Genomic DNA, 21020 nt, shown 5'->3' on the forward strand with positions numbered 1-21020 from the left:
TGTTGCTTTCAATGTTTCACAAAATGCAGTATTTTATATATACATACACATAAAGGTAATATCTTTAATGATATTTTCCAATTTTTTTTTTCAGGATCAATACCAGTTCTGCTATCGAGCCAGTTTGGAGTATTTAGGGTCTTTTGATCATTATGCCAACTGACAAGCCGACTCTCGTGAACAGAGGGATCTATCGAGGGATAAGCGAGATCGACAAAGAAACGAGAGAGATGTCGAGAGGGCAAAAGTACGACGTGTTTAGTACAATAAAATCATGTGACGTACTCGTACCTTCCAAGAACAAATACAATAGCAACGCAATTACTAATATCATGGGCAGTTAACATAGAGAAGAAATGTTTAGTTAATGGTGTTATAGTAAATATGCAAATATGCCGGAAATTTTCATTCTTGACGATATAACAAATGCCCAAATCGTGTGCTGAGAAGCATTCATCAGCTTAGGCTAATCTCTTCAAAAATTAGATTCGAAAGTTTCCTCGCGGTTAAAACGCGACTCAAAACTGCCGTTTAAAAATACAAAACGCATGATTGTATGAACAATTGTGTCGCACATTGTCATACATATATTCTTTTCTTTGTGTGAACAAAGAGGAATTTTTTAATTTCCAGATATTCTCTCACATTGAAAGATTAATTAAGTACGACAATGTAATCAAAATTGTAAGCCGCGTAGGATTCACATTCGTAAATTAGTAAATTGGAACATATCCCATTGCCGAATCGATCATTCACAAAAGCATTTTTTAAGATTTAGATAATCTAATTCTAAGATAGACTGAAATATTAAAACCATATCTCTCCCAGTCAAAATGTAGTGTATTACATGTACCTCTTGCAAACTGAAACATCAAACCTTTCTCGTTTATTGAAGATAAGAGTGCTTCCTTCAGTAGCGATTGCATAGAGGAATGAAAAGGTATTGATGTTGATTCTGTGAGAGAAACAAAGTAATGCACTGCATATATGTGTGAAACGCACATTTGTGAAGATAAAAATCTACAATTTACCATATATGACATGTTTCACATATTCAAGTACTTACTGATGTAGAAAAAATAACAGAATGAAAAATCAACTAAATAACTTTCTTTAGGTTTACAAAAGAGAGAGAAAGAGAGATGAAAATTTCCGCTCACAAGAGACAAGAAAATTGCCATACTGCCAAATTGACAATTATTAATGCTGTACTCGTTATGAACAGTAGGGATCTTCTCATTTTACCTATTATAATAATGTTAGATAGATCATAAGGAAAAAATTGTTTTAAGGCTAGATTATAAGCGATGCCATTAGGGAAATGATGATGAAAAAATGATTCGAATGAAAGAAGGATGAAAGGAAACGGTGCCTATATTCAATGAAAAGTGCACAAATAAATTTGTGTGCACATTTCTATAAAAGAAAAAAAACTAATTTACATAGAAGCACTGTATGTTGAATTCGTGTATTGTTCTTCCGAGCCCTCGATACCTTTATGTACAAAGTTCCACCAATGTAGCTTTCATCTCGCGCGAATACTTCTATTGTTCTTTTAAGTAAATAGTATATCATAAATTTATTTGGCTTTATATCAGTTTGTTTTTCGATTTGTACAGTTATATGGATACTTGTATCAGAACTCTCTCTAAGTTCATTCATAGGATATTTACATATATTAATAATACATTAAATTCATCAACATTTGTAAAATATTTTTTCTCTTTTCTTAAATGCCAGATCAATGCCAAGAAACGCACATTGTTACACAATATATCTACTACAGTAAAAATATTTAATAAGTTTATGAAATTTTTTATTTTATAAAATCAGCATTATGTTAATGAATTTGTGAGAAATTAAAATATTTCTTATAATTATAAATTATAATTATAATTATAATTATAATTATAATTATAAATAATTTATTAAAAACAAATGCAATAATTTATTAAAATTAACTGCTTTGATTTTAAAATCATTGTGAGTGTACTTAATCCTACTTTTTAAAGTGTTTATTAATGCATTTAATAGTTAATAGTTGATTTTATCATTTTATAATTTCATAAAAGTCACTTTTTATAACATTTCCATTTTACAGAGATAGCTTTGACTATACATATTGCAATTTAATATTGCAAGCACTTAAATCTATGAAGACAATAATTGTGCACTTGTTTATATATTCCGTATTTCTAAATTTGTATAATATTGTTCGATACATCTTGCACCTAACACTTTAGAAATTACCGATTTAAAAAAATGTACATGCAATTACACATATGATGTTATTTATGCTCAGAAACTTTATCAATTATAGATTTGATTTTTTGGCATTCTTTTGACTGTAACTATCTATGCTTATGATACATACCTGACATGTGTAAATACATCTTGTCATGTCACATTTTAATGGCAGAGCTCTATGATTTCCATAATTTCCATGATTTTATACAAGTATACATTTTTTTCCATTAATTAGTGGGTCGAGGGTCAGGAACTGTGACTATCTGTACATAAATGCACCGTCTGTCATTAGCAACATTATATAAATATATAAAAAATGATATATATATAAAATGATGAATAATATATATATATATATATATACATAGATATATATTATAAATATCATAAAAAAGATGCGAGTGTGCATAAAAGACATGGAGATATTTAAAAATATGTGAGTATTTTCCAGACTATACGTTAAGTTTTAAAAAAAGAATGTGTAATCTACTCAGTATGTTGTACCAACTCATAATATTTAATTCTTTAAATAACTTTTATTCATGATTTTACACTTTTTTATACTTTTTAAACTATTGTTTTTTGATTAAGTTTATTGCATTGTTTCGACATGCTTCTCATATAATAGCTTTCGTGTAAAATGTTATTTTATGAATTGGAGAAATACTAGAACGATATTGTTTTATTATTTAATTTGAATATTTTTTCCGCTAAACAAACTGAGGGCCATCTCATATTTGCAATTAATACATTTTTGCGCTTCAAAAAATAATTAATTCATTTCATTACCATTGAAATATGTACGTATATATTTACATATATAATTATATCAAATTTTTCACTGCCTGTTGAACCATTTATAAACCATGACATTTTTCATTAAATTATAATGTAATAAGAATAATTATACGACTACTTGTAACAATAATAATAATGATAATACTAGTTATAAAAATAATTCTACGATTTGCCTTACGTCTCAAATTTCACTTAAAACTAACACTTTCAATTTTTACATTGATGCATTTTTGAATTATCGAGTTAATTTTTATCATGTTGGCAGCCTTTATTACGACTCGATAATATTTGGCCTTCAGAATGTAATTCTAACCTATTTACATCAACATGCAGTTTTGAGATTTTTTTCTATATTATTTAGGGAAGAGTGTTTATTTATAAAGCATTTTTCATATAATTTGTCTCTTCCCTTAAATACAATTTCACATTTATATGTTTATTACTTTAATCAAAATTAAGTTTAATATATAATATATTTATTAAACATTTTTATGTATTACAATTTTTATTATTGTATTACATATTTATAATTAAATCATATTTTTAAATACGCTACGAGAAAAGTTGCAATATCTTTTGTTTTCTGATACTACGTATAATTTTAAAGCTGCAATTAGTATTTAAAGATTTGACCAAATTGATTTATTCTTCAGGATATTGCTAACAAATTATTATACATGGTGTATGACTGAATGTTTATTAGCTTTAACAATATATGAGTGAAGACAGACACAAAACTCAAAACAAGATATTAAAGACATTTTAATAATTATATGTTGTACAATTATATGTGTCGTAAAGTTTCATACCTACAAATAATATGAATTTATTTCCATTGAAATATGTTTATCTGATACTTTGATGTATTGTACAAATATTTAAAAAAGTTTACAACACATAGTTATTTTAACTATTTATTTTGATAAGGTAATATATTTACTATGAAAGTGCATTTCTTGATACACAAATATAGCTCTTAAATTTTAAAAGTCAAACACCTTGTATACATCTTGTGGTTTTTATTATAAAGTTTTATTATTCTGGTACTTTATAGTTTTTATCATAAACTTTTATTTTTCTGGAAAAAAAGAGAAATTAAAGACTTTTGCTAAAAATAACTTTTAAATATCTCATTAGGTACTCATCTGTAATAAATCATTAAACATTCATTCTCGTTACATTTTTCTAATATAAATAATATAAAGTATTAAGTTTTTTAATAGTAATTTGACAAAACTTTTGTGGAAAACTAATCGAGATTTTAATGTAATTATCAACATATGTACTTTGCCAATTTTCTTAATGTGGCTTCACATTGAAATTTCAGATTAAATTATGTTAAAAAAAAAAAAAAAAACGAAATTCAATGATTGTATAAATATATTACTAGTTATATATATAAGTTAGTGTCGTTAATCTATAATCGCTAAAATTTACTGTTATAAAGAAGTCCACAATATTCGTGCATTTATAATAATTGTAATACTGCTAAGTTTTTTTACATCATTCCAAAACTTTCGTACATATTGTACTTTTGTAGCATGATTATTGTTAGTCTTTATAATTTTTTTTATGACCTAAAATGTATAGCAATATGTGGTTTGTTGTATTCTTCTTGAACCTTCTTCTGAAAACGTACACAACTCGCGTGTGTCTTCGGAGCACTTTTGATAATATAATAAAATACGATCGGCTGCTTTTTATATAGCTCCGTGCAATATATAGCGAGTTTATTACTGTGTATAAGATCGCCTCAATTTCATCTGTAGATGAATCAGTAAAGCGACTGTCGCAGATCCGAAGAAGAATATGAATTTAAAAGCAAAGAATAAGTCAAATACTAAATATCGTTGAAAGAATGGGAAATTATTTTGTGATACTTTCTTGCCAGAAAGAATACAACAGGCTGAGGTAAACTGATGATAAATGCAATGTTACTAATTAACAACTATACAAAATAAATATTGTGTAATAGGAAGAGAGTCTGTTGACAAGAAAAAAATACCGTGTACATTATGTATTGCCTTGCGGCATTAATAAACTAGTACTAACGTAAAAAAAATTTAGCTTTTTTCACATAAATATTCATTTCAATTTCCTTTGTTCAACAGCCTTCTAGAAAACGCCATCATAAATAAATCCTATCAAAATGTTACAATATAATAAAGGTTTATAACGATTTATTTTATAGAATACTTAAAAGATACTGTCTAACGTTATTATATACACAAATATTTCGCAAATATTTATTAAGCTATCAGGCATATATGAATTTGAGATGACAGATATTATATAGTGTGCTTACAAATTTACAAATTTATATTACATTACTTGGTTGATTGAAATTATTCGTTGGAGGACTCCTGGTCATTATCGAAGCAACCTGTAGCAAAATGAATTAAATAAGAATTATATATGTACATGACAAATTATTTTGTAAATTTTTATATATGAATATACATTTTGTATCACTTGTTTTCTGAAGAAATCAGTGGTGGCTGTTGAAATGTTTTGATCATTTCCCATTTTACATTTAACATAGCCATATAGATTTGCGCCATTCAAAACAATGGCAATGCTGACGAGTAAAAGCCACTTGAATTTAAAACCAAATAGTGCAACAATGAATAATATTGACCAAAAAAGTGGACACAAAATTAACGCCAACCAAAAGATTCGCGCCTCTGCTGCATTAATACGGTTCTGTTGTGCACCCTGAAACACAGGGTACATAACAGGCATTGAACCTATATATTGGACTTATATTTAACTGATTTAAATTACATTAGCTATATTTCAATACATATCTAATCAGTAATAATAATCAGAAATCCAATGGAGCATAATGCTATTATGTAATTATCTATTTATATTCTGTAAAGGAGTGAACGGTAATTTCAGAAAATGTCAAGGATATAAACATATAATAGTTGGTGAACCTTGAACTATTCAATCTATTTAAATTAGCATTTGTGCATTGAAACATGTCAAATAAAAAAATATAATTAATAATTCAAAGAGCTAAATTTTGTAATATATCTATAACTGAAACTTGTGCGATATAACATGCAATATAATATGAAATTATATGTGTACATGAGCTTACATCTCTTTCAAATATATAATTAAATTAATTCTAGTTCACTGGCCAGAAAAAAGCAAATCATTTTATCTATAAATAACACTTTGTTATCAATTATTAAAAATTTAATAAAAAGTCAAATAATCTATGTTGCTATTATATAATAACATAAATCAAAATATATCTTAAAACATACATAATCAAGCAAACCTTTTTAGACTCAAAAACCCAATGACTTTTGCCATCGTCATCCACATAATTCCACCATCTAAGCCCAACCATTAATCTTCCGGTAATATTCTTAACGGTCCAAAAATCCATTGACAAAAGTAGTACCACTGTTACAAAACTCGCTATAAAGCTATTTGAAAACCAACCACAAAGCATATAAACTACTATAGCTGCTATCCTGAAGGCCAAGTGAAACAATGTAATGTATGGATGTCTAGAATTTTACAAAAATACAATTCACATTTGCATATTAAAACATGTATATGTCTTATTATATCTTATTGTATCTTACGTACTTAAGTTTGTTGGCATTTTGAGCAGCCTCTTCCTCTCCGAAAGCAATTGCATCATCATCCATCAGTAAAGGTACCTAACAAACGAAATAGTAGAACATTCTAAATAGGCATATCGAACATACATTTATCTCGTTATATCTCTATATTTAACGCTTTACCCCAAGAACTCATGCATATATTTATATTTGTATGACGTGGATGAAAGAACTTAAAACGTGAAATGTTTCTCGAAAACGAAGGAAACGTAACTCAACGAAAGCTTCGAAGACACGTTTATCCACGCTCTCTTTTACAAGGCAATTAAAGTCGGAGTACAACTATCATATATACGAACCCTTCTTTCGCTAATATATACATACGGAAATGTGTGCGCAAGCGAATGTCAGAACAACGACTTTCCACCGACTAGAATTCGCCAACTAGAATTATTCTCGAGATCTCCTCCGCAATAAAACACGACTCTTATATTTCGCATACGAGACAATCGAGCGTATACTTCGGGACTCGCTACGACTAAAAAAAAAAAACATGTGGCGTCAGTATGCGGTCGATTGTGCAAAAGATCATATGACACCTACCGTTGCGGACGCCATGTTTGCACGCGTTGACAATTCAAGTGCGTCGTCTGCTCTACGTGCTATATTCATTACATATCGACAGTGGCGCCTCGCGGTCGAACGTCGCGGATCACGTCGCGCTCGCCGGCGAAAAAAACGCTCCGTTTTCTCGAAACGCGTTCGCGTTCCGGCGTTTCACCGGAACGGACAAGCGCCGATCAAGGGAAGTACCTTGACATCCTTGATAACCGGTACGGACGAGGCCTCGAGACGCGGCGCCGACACGGGCGAAAGACGCGCGGACTCGCCCTCGTACATACGTGGAAATCGCGCGCGACCCGCCCATTGGCCGGCGTATCGGCGGAAGTTGGCCGCGGCACTGGTGGCCGCGGTGACGTCACGAACGTGACCAACCCTGCTTATCGGCGCGAGGGAGAAATCGAAGGCGCTCCCGCCCGCGCTCGCGCACGCATGCTCGCCTTCGGCCCACGTATAGAAAAGACGCGTTATTTCGTGTGTGCGTGCGTGTGCGCGTCGCGTGTACGCACTACGCACGTCGCGCCTGCGGATTCGGTAGCCTCTCGATCGCACGGACGAGACGACGGACGACATCGGTGGAGTGGCAAACATCACATGTGTATCGCGCCACTCGTAGCGCCCAAGTAGTGGTGTAGCCCGGTAGCGTGGTAGTAGTGATCCGATGTCCGTGCATCGGTGGTGCGCGCGCGGTGGTTGAGATAAGCAGTGCGGGGGACTGAGTGCATGTAGGACCGCGAGACTTGGCTCGTTCGACTGTCGCGTCCGTCAACGCACAGTTCGCCGTAAGAGACACGCGTTGCGCGTCGATCGAAAGCGGCTCTTGCTCCCGATGTGACGGAAGCCCGCGCGCGATGCTCAAGAATTACTCGCCGATCCTCCAGGCGTTCCTCGGGACCCTGTTCACGTGGGCTCTAACCGCGGCCGGCGCCGCGCTCGTCGTCGTCATCCGAGGCAAACAGGTGAGTAAACATTCGCGTTTTAGGCAACGTGTTCGTGATTGAGGCATCGACATCCGGCACGGCCTGATGCGACTCGTCCTGATAACGCCGCCCGAATAAACTTAACCTTATCGCGTCTGCTCGCGATGCGCGAGCCAGGATTTGCTCCGTTTCTTCTTTATTGCACTTATTTTCTACACTTTTCCGCGTTTTAAATGCGAATTTTTCCAATCGCACTTTGCAAATCTTTCATTTTCTCGATATACTTGTTTAATTTTGAACACTAAAATATAAAAAAATTATAGCAAATGTAAAGAAGCATTTAATTTATTCTTTTCATTTTTTCTTGTTTCGAAAATGTGAAGCTCGATCGTTTAATTTGAAATATAGAAATAGTAGAAAAAAATATTGAATGAATTATTGAATAAAATTATTGAATAAAATTAATTAATTAAATGAAAATAAATTAATATCAATTAATTTATTGTTATATGAAAGAAGAAAAATATTTTACTCAATATATACATTTATAAGTATTCTATATCGCTAAGTAAAAAACACAGTATATATACATATTAATGTATGTATACATATTTACATATCAAAGTATATATACATATCTACATACTAATTACATTTATTTTCTTCCTTACTTTCCATACTTTTAATTTGAATTTTTCCATCTAGGAATTTCATATGAATCTTTACTGAATTGCATTTGAAAAAATATTTGATTCTCTGCATAACTCATATGAAGAGAAGAACGTAAAAGAAGAAATTCGATACTTCTGTTGGCATGCAAATTTCAATTATCGAATTATTGCTGAGCGTCGATTATTTCTCGAGCGAGAATTTCTGAATAAATGCAAAAACGCCGACCATTTGCGTAAGCGGAACTGTTTTGGCTCGATTCTTCGTCGTATTTAAATTTAGAGCTGGTTCAATGAAATCGCTGCAACGATTCTCGTTGGCGAACTCGCATAATCCGCCGCTTCCTCCGTTCGATTTAATTCGCGCGCGTATTATTACGAGAGCGGCTCGTATCAGACGCTCTTACATTGTTGAGGCGTGTCTAGATTCTGCATGCATAAGATAGTGCATATACAGAAAAGTTAATCGATAATATGAAAGAGGTGTCTCTCTCAATTGCCTCTTATGTAATATTGAAAATTATCTATGCACATGGAAGTGGGAGGGGCTTCATACGTATCTTTTTCGATAAATCCATGGAACAGCTCATCGTACAAATTCTATTTATTTCACTAACAGCTGCCTTAGATAGTTGGTCTCTTTTGCATAATTTTATTAATAAACAACTTTTTTTATATAACTCTAGACACATGGAAACTTTATTTATATATGTCTGGAATACTATAAAATTGTATTAATGCATAATTTGATAAACGCGTACATTACATAATGCTTATAAAGAAATATGATATATATTGTACAATGTGTTTGTGAAGCTGGTGCGACAATCTACGAATTTCAAAAAAATCCTAAGAGTTCTGATAGCACTTTTCATAGTTCCTGATTTCCTTCCTTTTCAAAGTACCAAAATGCATTGAATATCATTATTTTTAACAAGAGTTCCTGATAGCTCTGTTCAGCCTACATATGCAATTTCAAATCGATATTCCAAAAATTAATAATTTTAGTTTTTATCAGGAACTGTAGAATTATGAAAAGTGCTATCAGAACTGCTAGTATTTTTTGAAATTCGTAGATTGTCGTGCCAGCTTCATAGACACTTATACAATATATTTCGTGGTGTAATATATAAAATTGTTGTAAATGAAAGTCTCTTATAAATTTATTAGTTAAGTTTTCTTTTAAAGATATTTTATTATTGAAAACTGTGTGTGAGCTATAAATAGCGAAAATTTGAGCTATAAATCAAATATGTAAACAAGAAATAAGAAAAAATCTAACTTATTTAAATTATTATAGATGATATTCTATGACAGTAGCACGTATTTCTAATAACTGTTATCGAACGAATCCATTTGAAACATTTTTTTAAATGATCTCAAGAATGTTCCTTTAATTTGTTCATTATGTATATTACTCTATATATTTATTATTATTTGATAATAATCTTAAAGAGAATTAGTTCTATTATATCAAACATTCTGTTATCTACAACATATTTGTCTGTTGTTTGATTATTTGATAATCTTAAAGAGAAAAAGTTCTATTACATCAAATATTCTGTTAGCTACAACATATTTATCTCTCTTAACTGCATTAAATTCCAATTCTAACTTTCCAGATTATATGTAGATTAAATTATATGTAGGTTTGTGTATCTGTATAAAATAAATCGTTTTTTAATAAAAATTGCTAGAGAAATTTAATTACAAAAGTCAAATATATTCAAATATGTCTAAAATTCAAGTTAAATTTTAATATCAAAAAACAAGTAAATCTTTTATGGTATTATTAGAACGCTGATAACTGCGTCACAGATTTTATTTATTTTTAAAATTACTATTATGATATCTCTACAATCGCTGTTTCATGCTTTTCCTTGTTCTTTAATCTGAATACGATAGTAAGATAGCAAGTATATTTTTCTCTTGGTATCATATGGCTGATATCAAATATTTTCACGGAAGTGGCAAATATCGAATATGCCTTCTTAGTATAGATATCGTTCGATGTTATTTATCGCACGTGTATAAAATAGGAAAATTACATTACGTAAAAAAAAAATCTATAATAGGCGCATCGAATACTTGCTACCATTTGCAAAAAGGAATTCAACTTTTTAATGTAAAAAGATTTTTATAATATCTGTAATATAATATTTGTTTACAATATAATGTAGTGTATATATTATGTTTATAAAAAATATTTGTAATTTAATATAAGTTAACGAGATGCCTATTTTTGTTATTAGATGAAATTTGCGAATTATAGCAAATAGATTATGTGATGTACATAGTATACATATTAATAATAAATAAATAAATATATATATATATATGTATGTATATATTAAATAATATCATCAAATTAATTCGATAGAGGTATTGTATAATATTAATCACATTTACATGATCTTTTTCTATACATCACTTAAAAATTAATCTCTATCCTCTTGAACTGCATTTCGAGTGAATTAAAAATGAAAAGGATTGCTTTAGACATTTTCTAGTTAATATTTGAGAAAATCTTGACATTTGTTTCATGGATTGTTTATACCTATCATGAATTTGATTGTCGAGAGATAGTCGACGCAGCTGATAATATTCCATGGACTGATAATATGATACTGATATAAAACGTATTACTTGCGCAATATTGACATAATTTTTGATATTTTTTTATAAAGCACATGTATGTCTTTAAGTAAATACATGTATACCACACCTCTGACGTTTTAAAGCTAAATCAGAGTTGCAAATCATCTTGAACTTGGCAAAGCCAAAGAGAAGTGAATATATATATATATATATTATATATATATATATATATATATATATATATATATATACGTATATATAATTCTAAAAGAAATTTAAATTATTACTGCTAATTGTTTCTATTGTTCTATTAATGAATTCAAAGACTTCCAACAAAATCAATCTGTAATTTTTCTGAAGATAGCGTGACAATTTTTAAATATTAAATGAATAAAAATTGGAAGTAGAAAGAGTCTCTGATGTGATAAAATCACAAAGTTATTCAGAGTCTAAAATTACAAAAATTGTCATAAATCACATAAAGAGACGCATATAAATATATGTACCATGGGTGCATTTTTAATAGCATGAAAAAATTGCACGAATTATAATTATTAATTAAATGTTAATGATAAATTAATTCATTAAATGCTAAATTCATACATTCTCTCATCTTCTTTATCCAAGGAACAGCTCATATATTTATAATGATTTGTTTCCGTTAGCGTAAGCTGCTCGATGTCAGCCTGGGGTTCGCTGCCGGCGTGATGGTGGCTGCAAGTTATTGGTCATTGCTAGCACCAGCGATCGAAATGGCAACCGAGAGCAAGACGTACGGAGCTGAGGGCGAGTACGCGTTCGTGCCGGTCGCAGTTGGATTTCTCGTCGGCGCGGCATTCGTATACGGGACGGACGTGTTGATATCCACCCTCGGCATTCAGTCCCCCAATGTGCTTTTAGCTATGCAATCAGTTGGTACGAAACAAAGACGCAAGATCATTGCGAAACTAAAGAGTGACGAGGACTTAGACAATGATTATGATCCGTTTAACGACGTACAAATTTCCAGTGGAAAGATGTACACTCGCGTCGAATCGACCACGATCGATGGTATCTCATTTTCTTCTCGTAAAATCGCAATTTTTTTTCTCTCTCTTTCTATAGGCTTGGAAAATGGGATCAGTTCGTGACATATATATATACTATACATGTGTATACATATATCTCTGTATATGTATATAAACGTCCGTATACACTCGCCCCTCTTTGCTTTATCGCAGACATAACATGGTTTTTATCCAGGAATAAGCATTCTCTCAAATTTTTTGTATGCTATTTTCATGAAAAGTAATGCATTCCATATTAACTTGTTTTAAGATACAATAGTTGAAAACTGTTTGCATGTAGCATGATGAAAATTGCTTACATAAAAAATAATAGTATAGTAAAAACTGCTTAATGAAAATATCATAATGTAGGCAAGTTCAGTTTATAATTTTTTGTTTATCTGATAGAATATCTGATATAATCTTTTTTTTCAATAGAAAAATTCAAAGAGACAAAATATATATTATATGTATTAATATGTAATATTATACATATTAATATATGTTAATATGTGATCTTACATTTATTATAACCATGTATTCATTATATACAATTATATTATATATTGTACGTGTTAACACTATTATATTTATTAAAATATAATAATTAATGTAATAATATTAACGGGTATAATATATGTCAAAATTATGTCGATATTGAATCTTTATTTTATCTATTATCGAAATGAAAAATCTTATCTTTTTCAACATAATAATTAAGTAACGAGCACTGAGAGCCCAATAAACGCGGATGGCAATGCGTAAATTTTTACGAACATTAATTGTTCGCGAAAAATTTTTTTTTAAGACATATGCACATATGCCAAGTTATAGATTCTCTTGGTTTGAGACTTCTATAACAACCCCTTTACCCCCCTGGAGAGATGTAGACAGGAAAAATATCGGGACGAAGTCGCTGAATCGAATTTTTCCTGTCTACATCTCTCCAGGGGGGTAAAGGGGTTGTTATAGAAGTCTCAAACCAAGAGAATCTATAACTTGGCATATGTGCATATGTCTTAAAAAAAAAATTTTTCGCGAACAATTAATGTTCGTAAAAATTTACGCATTGCCATCCGCGTTTATTGGGCTCTCAGTGCTCGTTACTTAATTATTATGTTGTTTAAATACATAGAGCCGAATTATATACCAATTTACTTATCTTTTTCTCTTTCTCTCTCTCTCTCTCTCTTCCTCTATTATCTTTATCTTCATTAAGTAATTAAAACTTGCTGTGTGATTAAATAATTAATTAAATTTAAATATAAAATAGGATATATTTGAAATGCCTATGTAATATAAGTAATATATAAAGTAATTTATCAGAGATCATTGCTTATTCCAAACAAGTGTCAGATAAAAATTGATATATGTTTTCCCTTGTGAAAAGTGATGTTTGATAGAAATATGATTAATTGATATATGCATTTAGTTCAAAAATATGCTTTGTATTAGCGTATGCATGATGTTATTCGTAGAGAAATATACGTGGGACTTAAGCACAGATTCAATATAAACTTATAAATAAAAATATCCAATTCATCTATTAAATACATCGTTTAAACTGAAATTTTAAATCTCAAATGAGTGGTGTGATTAAAAGTGTCAATATATAACAAAAACTCAAGAACAGAATTCAAATAATAAAAACAGAAAACCAAGACAATAAAAATATAATTAAAAATACTTAATCTAAACTTCTATCATTAATACAAAGTGCACGTCCGCGTAAAATATTATCTAGTAATACATACATCTAAATAAAACAACTAAATAAAACAAAAAAACCAATAAAATAAATAAATATTTTGGATCTGTGTGAAAAGTTCCATGGAGCTTAAACAAAACTGATCTTATTAATCCTGCCTAAATGAATCTAACTACAGTAAATTTTATCAAAAATACGTCTGTTAGTGCGAAAAATAAAGTTCTCTTCTAATCCTTCATCTTGTACAAATTGCATGAAGTGACCCTGTGCCCATCGTTTAGTTTTTGTGCTAGTGCAGAATGTGTGATACATTTTGTTGTGAATGTTTAATTTTTCAGGCTTCTACGAACAGAATAGTAGACGTCGACAAATCGCGAATATAAACAGATCATCGGAATCGGCAGAGATCGGAACTACAATTTATGAGGATCCTAATAACGAAGCGAAGAACAATCAGTGGCGGAGGATATTACTACTCGTTGTTGCTATTACGGTATATTTCTACGAAATAATGAATAATTATGCAAACTATCTTACTATGTGATGTTATACACACACACACCACACACACACACACACTTACATTAAAGTTACTAATTAAAAAATATATACATTTCAATTTTTATATTAGGTACATAATATTCCTGAGGGTCTCGCGGTTGGAGTAGGCTTCGGAGCAATAGGCAGTAGCGTATCAGCATCTTTTGAAAATGCAAGGTAAAGTATGTGCACTTTGATAATTTATATGTAGATAGCATAAATGGCATAAATACATGTGTAGATAACGAATGTAAGAATTTTTAGTAGAGAATATAAAATTATATGAATAAAAAGACGTCGCGAATTCTTTAAAGCAAATTAGGGGTTACATTTTTGTTTTTAAAATATTCTCAAATTTTATTTAATATGAATAATAGGTTTATATTTGTGAAATCTTTTTTTTTTTTTAAATATACATACACACATACACATACAAATATATCAACATTTTACATTAGTAAAAATAATGGTACAAATTTCCTTTTTCAAAAAAAATTATCGATATCATAACAAATTTTTTTTTGTAAAAAAATTGTTGTCGTTTATTGTCATATATTGAATTTCACAATAAATAAAATATTTTTTTAATGACATAAACATATGTTGTGATATAAAGTTTTGTTGATATATTTGTGACTTATTAATTCATTATATGAATTTTTAATTCATTATACTGAAATTGCTGTTATAAATAGCATAATAAGTCAAATATGATAGTAAAAACATCTAATGTAAAAATAATGATTGAAAATCTAATGATATGACAAAAAAAAAGTTTAATGAAAATAATATATTCCCCCTAACTATATGATGACGTGATAATGCTAGCAATGTTTAATAATGGCTATATAGTATCAATAGTCGTTCAATTTTGCTTGTTCAATTGAATGAGTCACGAAGGTTAAATACGAAGTTAGCAAAGCGAAGATTTTAAATATTATCATAGACATTTTAGAATATTATCATAGGCATGTAGAATTGGAAAAAAGATAACACATTTGTTGATAATATTATATTATTTCCATTTTAATTCGTAAAAAGAAAACAGATTTTCGAATTTTATAAAAATATCGATATTCAATCTATTTTTATTGGAAATTGAAGAGTTATATCACAATATTTAATATTTATATCATTTTTCACAAATTGCAACTGTTATCAATAATTTCATATAATAAAATATTAAATAGTAAATTTTTAGAAAATAATATCGAAAGATATTTATATTTATATTATTACCCAAGTACTTTTATTATAATAAAAGATAAATTTTTTAATTTCTTAAAAAAAAAAGTGGGTTTATTAATGTGCAATTTGTATATACGCATTAGTATAATAACGAAATAAAAATATAATATTAGGGAAATTATTGAATATTGAATATAAAATATATTATATAATAATCTTATATTTATAAAATACGCAACTCGAAATATCGATTTTCTTTTAAATTTTATGAAAAAAATTCTCTCTCTCTCTTTCTTTTAAATATTGAAGTTTATATTATCTAATGTGGCTCACTTTTACCGTTCATCGTAAAACTTACATTCGATGCTAGATGGCAGCTGTGTGAAGTATTCGTAACATGGAGTAAAAATATAAACGAAAGGAAGCTGATTAGCGGTAAGAGTAGACTATAGATCATTTCAACTATAGACCAGTTTGATTCAGTATTATTCGGCTCATATCTTACGCCTAATTGATTTTCAGGCGACTCCACATATCTTTCATATGACTTCTTTGCCATCTTCCTTGTTGCCACTCCTTACTTGAATCTACTATCACAAATAAAGCAAGTAAGAACAACATGATATTACATTCTTAAATGGAAGAAATTTCAATAAAAAAAGAAGAAAGCAAACAAGTATGAGTCACATGATATCGAATCGAAATATCTTCGGTAAGATAAATTCTCCTAATATCAACACTCCTCGATTTGGCAATGTTTGCTATGGCTCATGTATATTCTTATATGTCGATGATTTGCGAGGTCACGAGTGATTGGCGAGCCGGCCGCGGCATGGTAGGAGGTCTCCATGAATGAGCTCTATGGTGGTCGACCGCGACCGCCAGTTGGAGGCGAAGTTTATTGGCTCCGGTTGGTGCCTGCGGCGCGCGGGCGCGCAGGGAGGGAAGGGCACGTGTGGCCCTGGAATCCGACGAGCCCTAGGCGCCGCGCATTCCATTCCAGCATCCCTCTCTCTTTCCTTCTGTCACCTACCTACCTACCTATCTACCTACCTACCTACTTATCTACCTACACCTACCTACCTACCTATCTACCTTCCTTCCTTCCTTCCTTCCTTCCTTCCTTCCTTCCTTCCTTCCTTCCTTCCTTCCTTCCTTCTTTCCTTCCTTCCTTCCTTCCTACCTACCTACCTACCTACCTACCTACCTACCTACCTACCTACCTACCTACCTACCTACCTACCTACCTACCTACCTACCTACCTACCTACCTACCTACCTACCTACCTACCTACCTACCTACCTACCTACCTACCTACCTACCTACCTACCTACCTACCTACCTACCTACCTACCTACCTATCTACCTACCTACCTACCAACCTACCTACCTACCTACCTACCTACCTACCTACCTACCTACCTACCTACCTACCTACCTACCTACCTACCTACCTACCTACCTACCTACCTACCTACCTACCTACCTACCTACCTACCTACCTACCTACCTACCTACCTACCTACCTACCTACCTACCTACCTACCTACTACCTACCTACCTACCTACCACCTACCTACCTACCTACCTACTACCTACCTACTACCTACCTACCTACCTACCTACCTACCTACCTACCTATCTACCTACCTACCTACCTACCTACCTACCTATGTACCTACCTACCTACCTACCTATGTACCTACCTACCTACCTACCTACCTACCTACCTACCTACCTACCTACCTACCTACCTACCTACCTACCTACCTACCTGCCTACCTGCCCACCTACCTACCTACCTACCTACCTACCTACCTACCTATCTATCTACCTATCACGTGCGCTTACATGTCTCGCTTCTTCTTTCACGCTGCTGCACTCACTTCGCTCTAACTCTTTTGCGATCGTCTTAGAATTCGCTTTCTTCAGCTTCCTCGCGTTTACTTTTCAATAATTTTGCCGTATCCCTCTCGATGTCTCACACGCAACTTTACGTCAACCCGATAATCATAATCACCCGATTCTTCCCGAGAAAGACTGTCGATATTTACGAGATATCCGATTTCTTTTAGACACATTACATTGTCCTAATTGGCAACATTTCGAATTGGTGTACTTTATCATAGAATATATTAGGTTTTCGACTATTTCCATTCTACTTTAACACAATGATTAATTTTCAATTGTAATTAAATTCATTTTTGCGAGCACTTACTGAACAGCATTTATTATACTGAATTTAAATGTATATTTTGTACATTAAAACTTCGAAATTACATATGAACGAAGAATATGCTTAGCAATCGCTTCGTATAAATTCGCTTTTGTATAAATAAAATCAAATTTGTCAAAGATTGATTTTGGGAGAAAATATATGATTTCTCAGGGAAATAAATAAAAATATATACAAGTAAATAAAAATATAAAATAATATATACGCGCGAACAATATATATTTTAATAGTAATCTTATATCATAAAATTTTTATAAAAATAGTACATTTTTGCCATCAAACACGTGTTCTTTTTAACGAGAGAAACTATAAATACGCATTGATTAATCTAGCAAAAGATTTTAATAGAATATTGAGTAAGCAAGAAAAAAAATCAAGTATGCACTTATTAGTGTATTGAGTGAATACGTGCAAACATTATTTCCCATTGATTTACTTGACTTTTTCATCATTATTATTTGATATATGATTCGACATGCAATTCGCATAGCACTTCCTATACACGGAAAAGAGGATGGGCGCTGTTTCTGACGACTTATTTACTATCGTTACGTGATTCGCGAGCGGATACGTGACATCGCGTTTATATATCGCTTCTGTACAACGGTCGACGTTGACTAAGCAACCTTTCTCCGTATCTAGTTGCGTTGAGAATTAAATGCTGATTTGTACAAGCAAGTTGTTTCTTCTTGTATAAGAAAAAAAGATTAGAAAAGATTTAAAATTTATTAAATGAGTAACGCCCAAGTAGAAAAATCATAATATTAAACAGGTTTTATATTTTAAAATCATACTAATAAGTATGTGTAAACAATAGAGGGAAATCAAATTATATAATAGAAATGACACGTACACTGATTTCGTAAAATGTTCGATGTTGTTCCGATCAAAAGCAACCTAATGACTAAAAAAAGTGATTATCATTTATTTATTTCACAATAATAATTTTCTCTATCGATAATAATCTATTTGTTTAATTTTCTCGAAATTTTATTCCAAGCTTGAGAATATAAAAGATCTTTTTCTTTTAAAAAGCGTATTAGAACATTGTTTCATATCAAATCACTCAATCAATCATGAACATTATTTGATGACAAATTATTTCTCTCCCTCTCTCTCTCTCTCTCATTTTTTATTGCAGCGAAATTATATATTAAGGATTATTTTAAATTATTATATTGAGACATTTTTTTATAATTATTATATATTTTAATAATGATTATCTTTCTTTTGTTATTTGTTTAATATGTGCCTAATAATTCCAATCCTTTGAGGTAAATTGAGGATAAAATAATCGAATGACATTACAGTGATAAACAAATTATTTGAGACTCGTCTTACACGTGTGTCTCCGAATATATATATAAAACTTAACATCAGATTCGCCGACACACGATGCAGAGCGGCATTCCAGTGCATTCAAATGACGGAGACCGCGAGAGCGATGTGGCCCCAGGCCTCGGAATCCCGCGGCGTCGGTGGCGAAGGGTCCCATTAAGAATCTGTAGATGAATGGATCGCATCTTCTGCGCGCTTTTCTTCTCCCGCTTTTCTTTCTTAACAACTAAATGTTAACTAAAAAGTTAACTGCGGTGTGAGCTCGTAAATCTTATTATCATATGCGTGATATTCTGTTAAGTAACATTAAAATATTATTTAATAATTGTAATCAAAAATCGCGAGCACGACGTTTAATTACGCACTCGCGATCTAATATAAAATTGAGTAACGCGAACCGCTATAATGAAGATAAGAGCGTTCTCGGCAACGGTTAAAAACGTCAATGAGAAACCGAGCAATTAATACTGCAACAAAAGCAGAAATTTTCATCATGACTACGGTCTAACCTGGGAATACTGGCGCCTTTTGCTCGCGAGATAATTAGCACCATCACCTTAAAAGCGATCAAATAAGCGGCGGTAATAAGTCGCGCGATAGCCGACATCCATTCGGAAGTGAAACTTCCCACGGTATTGTACGCCTGTTATTGGTAAGTCCTAATAAGAGAAATTCTGACAACGGCATGCAACATCGTGCTTTGTAACGCTTTTGATGCTACCGGGCTAGAGAGCAAATAGTAGTTGATCCTGTTTCAAATACGTTGTATGGGTATTAGCGTGTGTGGATGTGTGCGAGAGAGAAAGAGGCATGCTCTTAATGCTGGTTTGGAAAAATCGTTCAGCCTTGGACGACCCTAGCCCGTGCCCTTTTCTGTCTCGACCAGTTCATAACGAACGACATACCATTCTCACGACGATTGCGATTAACCCCCTTGGTCCTGCATATATTTTCAGCTGCATTATAAGCACAGTAGAGAATTCGCTTGTACGCTATGTACAGAATGTCCCTGGCTTGCTTTTAACTTGTACATGAATAATTACGAAGAGCACTTGAAAAGATGTGAGTTTCTAATTTTACAATTAAAAGTACTCTCAACTTAGTCATTGCAGAAAGAATTAATTTTTTTTAAAAGTTCACCAAATTAATTGTTATGTTAACTGTATATTTTAATTCTTGATTTAATAAAAAAATACATTGCATTCATATTGAAGAATACTTTTATTAAGAATTTATGATAATCTTGTCCATCTGTTCAAATTATTTGCAATTTCTTATTTTATGCATCTTATATAATTTCTTATTTTATATAATAGGAAGTACGAGTTTCCAAAGAGAGAGGAAGAAAAGACGAAAACGATAAAAAACTGCAACTGGTTCTTCCACTCTAAAAAAAAAAAGAAATTATCTCGGTATAATAATACATTTTATAGGCATTACATAAGCATCGCGATCCTATGACTAAACGCGAGTTTCCCGTCTATAAATCACGCTATCGATTTGCAATATCCGCAACCGGGCAGGATA

At 31.5% G+C, this 21020-nt stretch overlaps 3 protein-coding genes across 15 annotated transcripts in view; 2 read left to right on the forward strand and 1 right to left on the reverse strand.

Annotated features, from left to right (window-relative positions):
* The window catches only part of LOC105258293 (tyrosine-protein phosphatase Lar), a 369476-nt gene extending 367668 nt beyond the window's left edge, over positions 1-1808 (forward strand). For all 9 annotated transcript variants that reach the window (XM_011269465.3, XM_011269470.3, XM_011269471.3 and 6 more), the window contains one exon: positions 95-1808. In XM_011269465.3, coding sequence (XP_011267767.1) covers positions 95-163 — 69 coding nt within the window. In that variant the 3' untranslated portion in view covers positions 164-1808. The remainder of the gene's footprint in view (positions 1-94) is intronic.
* A 3469-nt stretch (positions 1809-5277) lies between these two features.
* LOC105258295 (uncharacterized Golgi apparatus membrane protein-like protein CG5021) lies at positions 5278-7442 on the reverse strand. Of its 4 annotated transcripts, XM_011269480.3 has the most exons (6): positions 7233-7433; positions 7014-7167; positions 6655-6728; positions 6338-6572; positions 5506-5760; positions 5278-5428 (listed from the first exon to the last, which is right to left on the reverse strand). In XM_011269480.3, the coding sequence occupies exons 3-6, from the start codon at positions 6714-6716 to the stop codon at positions 5363-5365; spliced, it is 618 nt and encodes a 205-aa protein (XP_011267782.1). In that variant the 5' UTR covers positions 6717-6728; positions 7014-7167; positions 7233-7433; the 3' UTR covers positions 5278-5362. The 4 variants fall into 4 exon arrangements, with proteins under 4 accessions (XP_011267782.1, XP_011267780.1, XP_011267781.1 ...); XM_011269478.3 differs by lacking the exon at positions 7014-7167 and having other exon boundaries at positions 7233-7442; XM_011269479.3 differs by lacking the exon at positions 7014-7167 and having other exon boundaries at positions 5506-5748; positions 7233-7439.
* Positions 7443-7624: 182 nt separating this feature from the next.
* LOC105258294 (zinc transporter ZIP11) overlaps positions 7625-21020 on the forward strand; it is a 31015-nt gene continuing 17619 nt past the window's right edge. Inside the window, exons 1-4 of one of the 2 annotated variants that reach the window (XM_011269476.3) lie at positions 7625-8209; positions 12102-12486; positions 14529-14683; positions 14822-14907. In XM_011269476.3, coding sequence (XP_011267778.1) covers positions 8102-8209; positions 12102-12486; positions 14529-14683; positions 14822-14907 — 734 coding nt within the window. In that variant the 5' untranslated portion in view covers positions 7625-8101. The remainder of the gene's footprint in view (positions 8210-12101; positions 12487-14528; positions 14684-14821; positions 14908-21020) is intronic. The other variant, XM_011269477.3, reaches the window with a different exon arrangement.

This window comes from Camponotus floridanus, unplaced genomic scaffold (genome assembly GCF_003227725.1).
Source record: "Camponotus floridanus strain SB8 unplaced genomic scaffold, Cflo_v7.5 scaffold2, whole genome shotgun sequence".
Lineage (NCBI taxonomy): Eukaryota > Metazoa > Arthropoda > Insecta > Hymenoptera > Formicidae > Camponotus > Camponotus floridanus.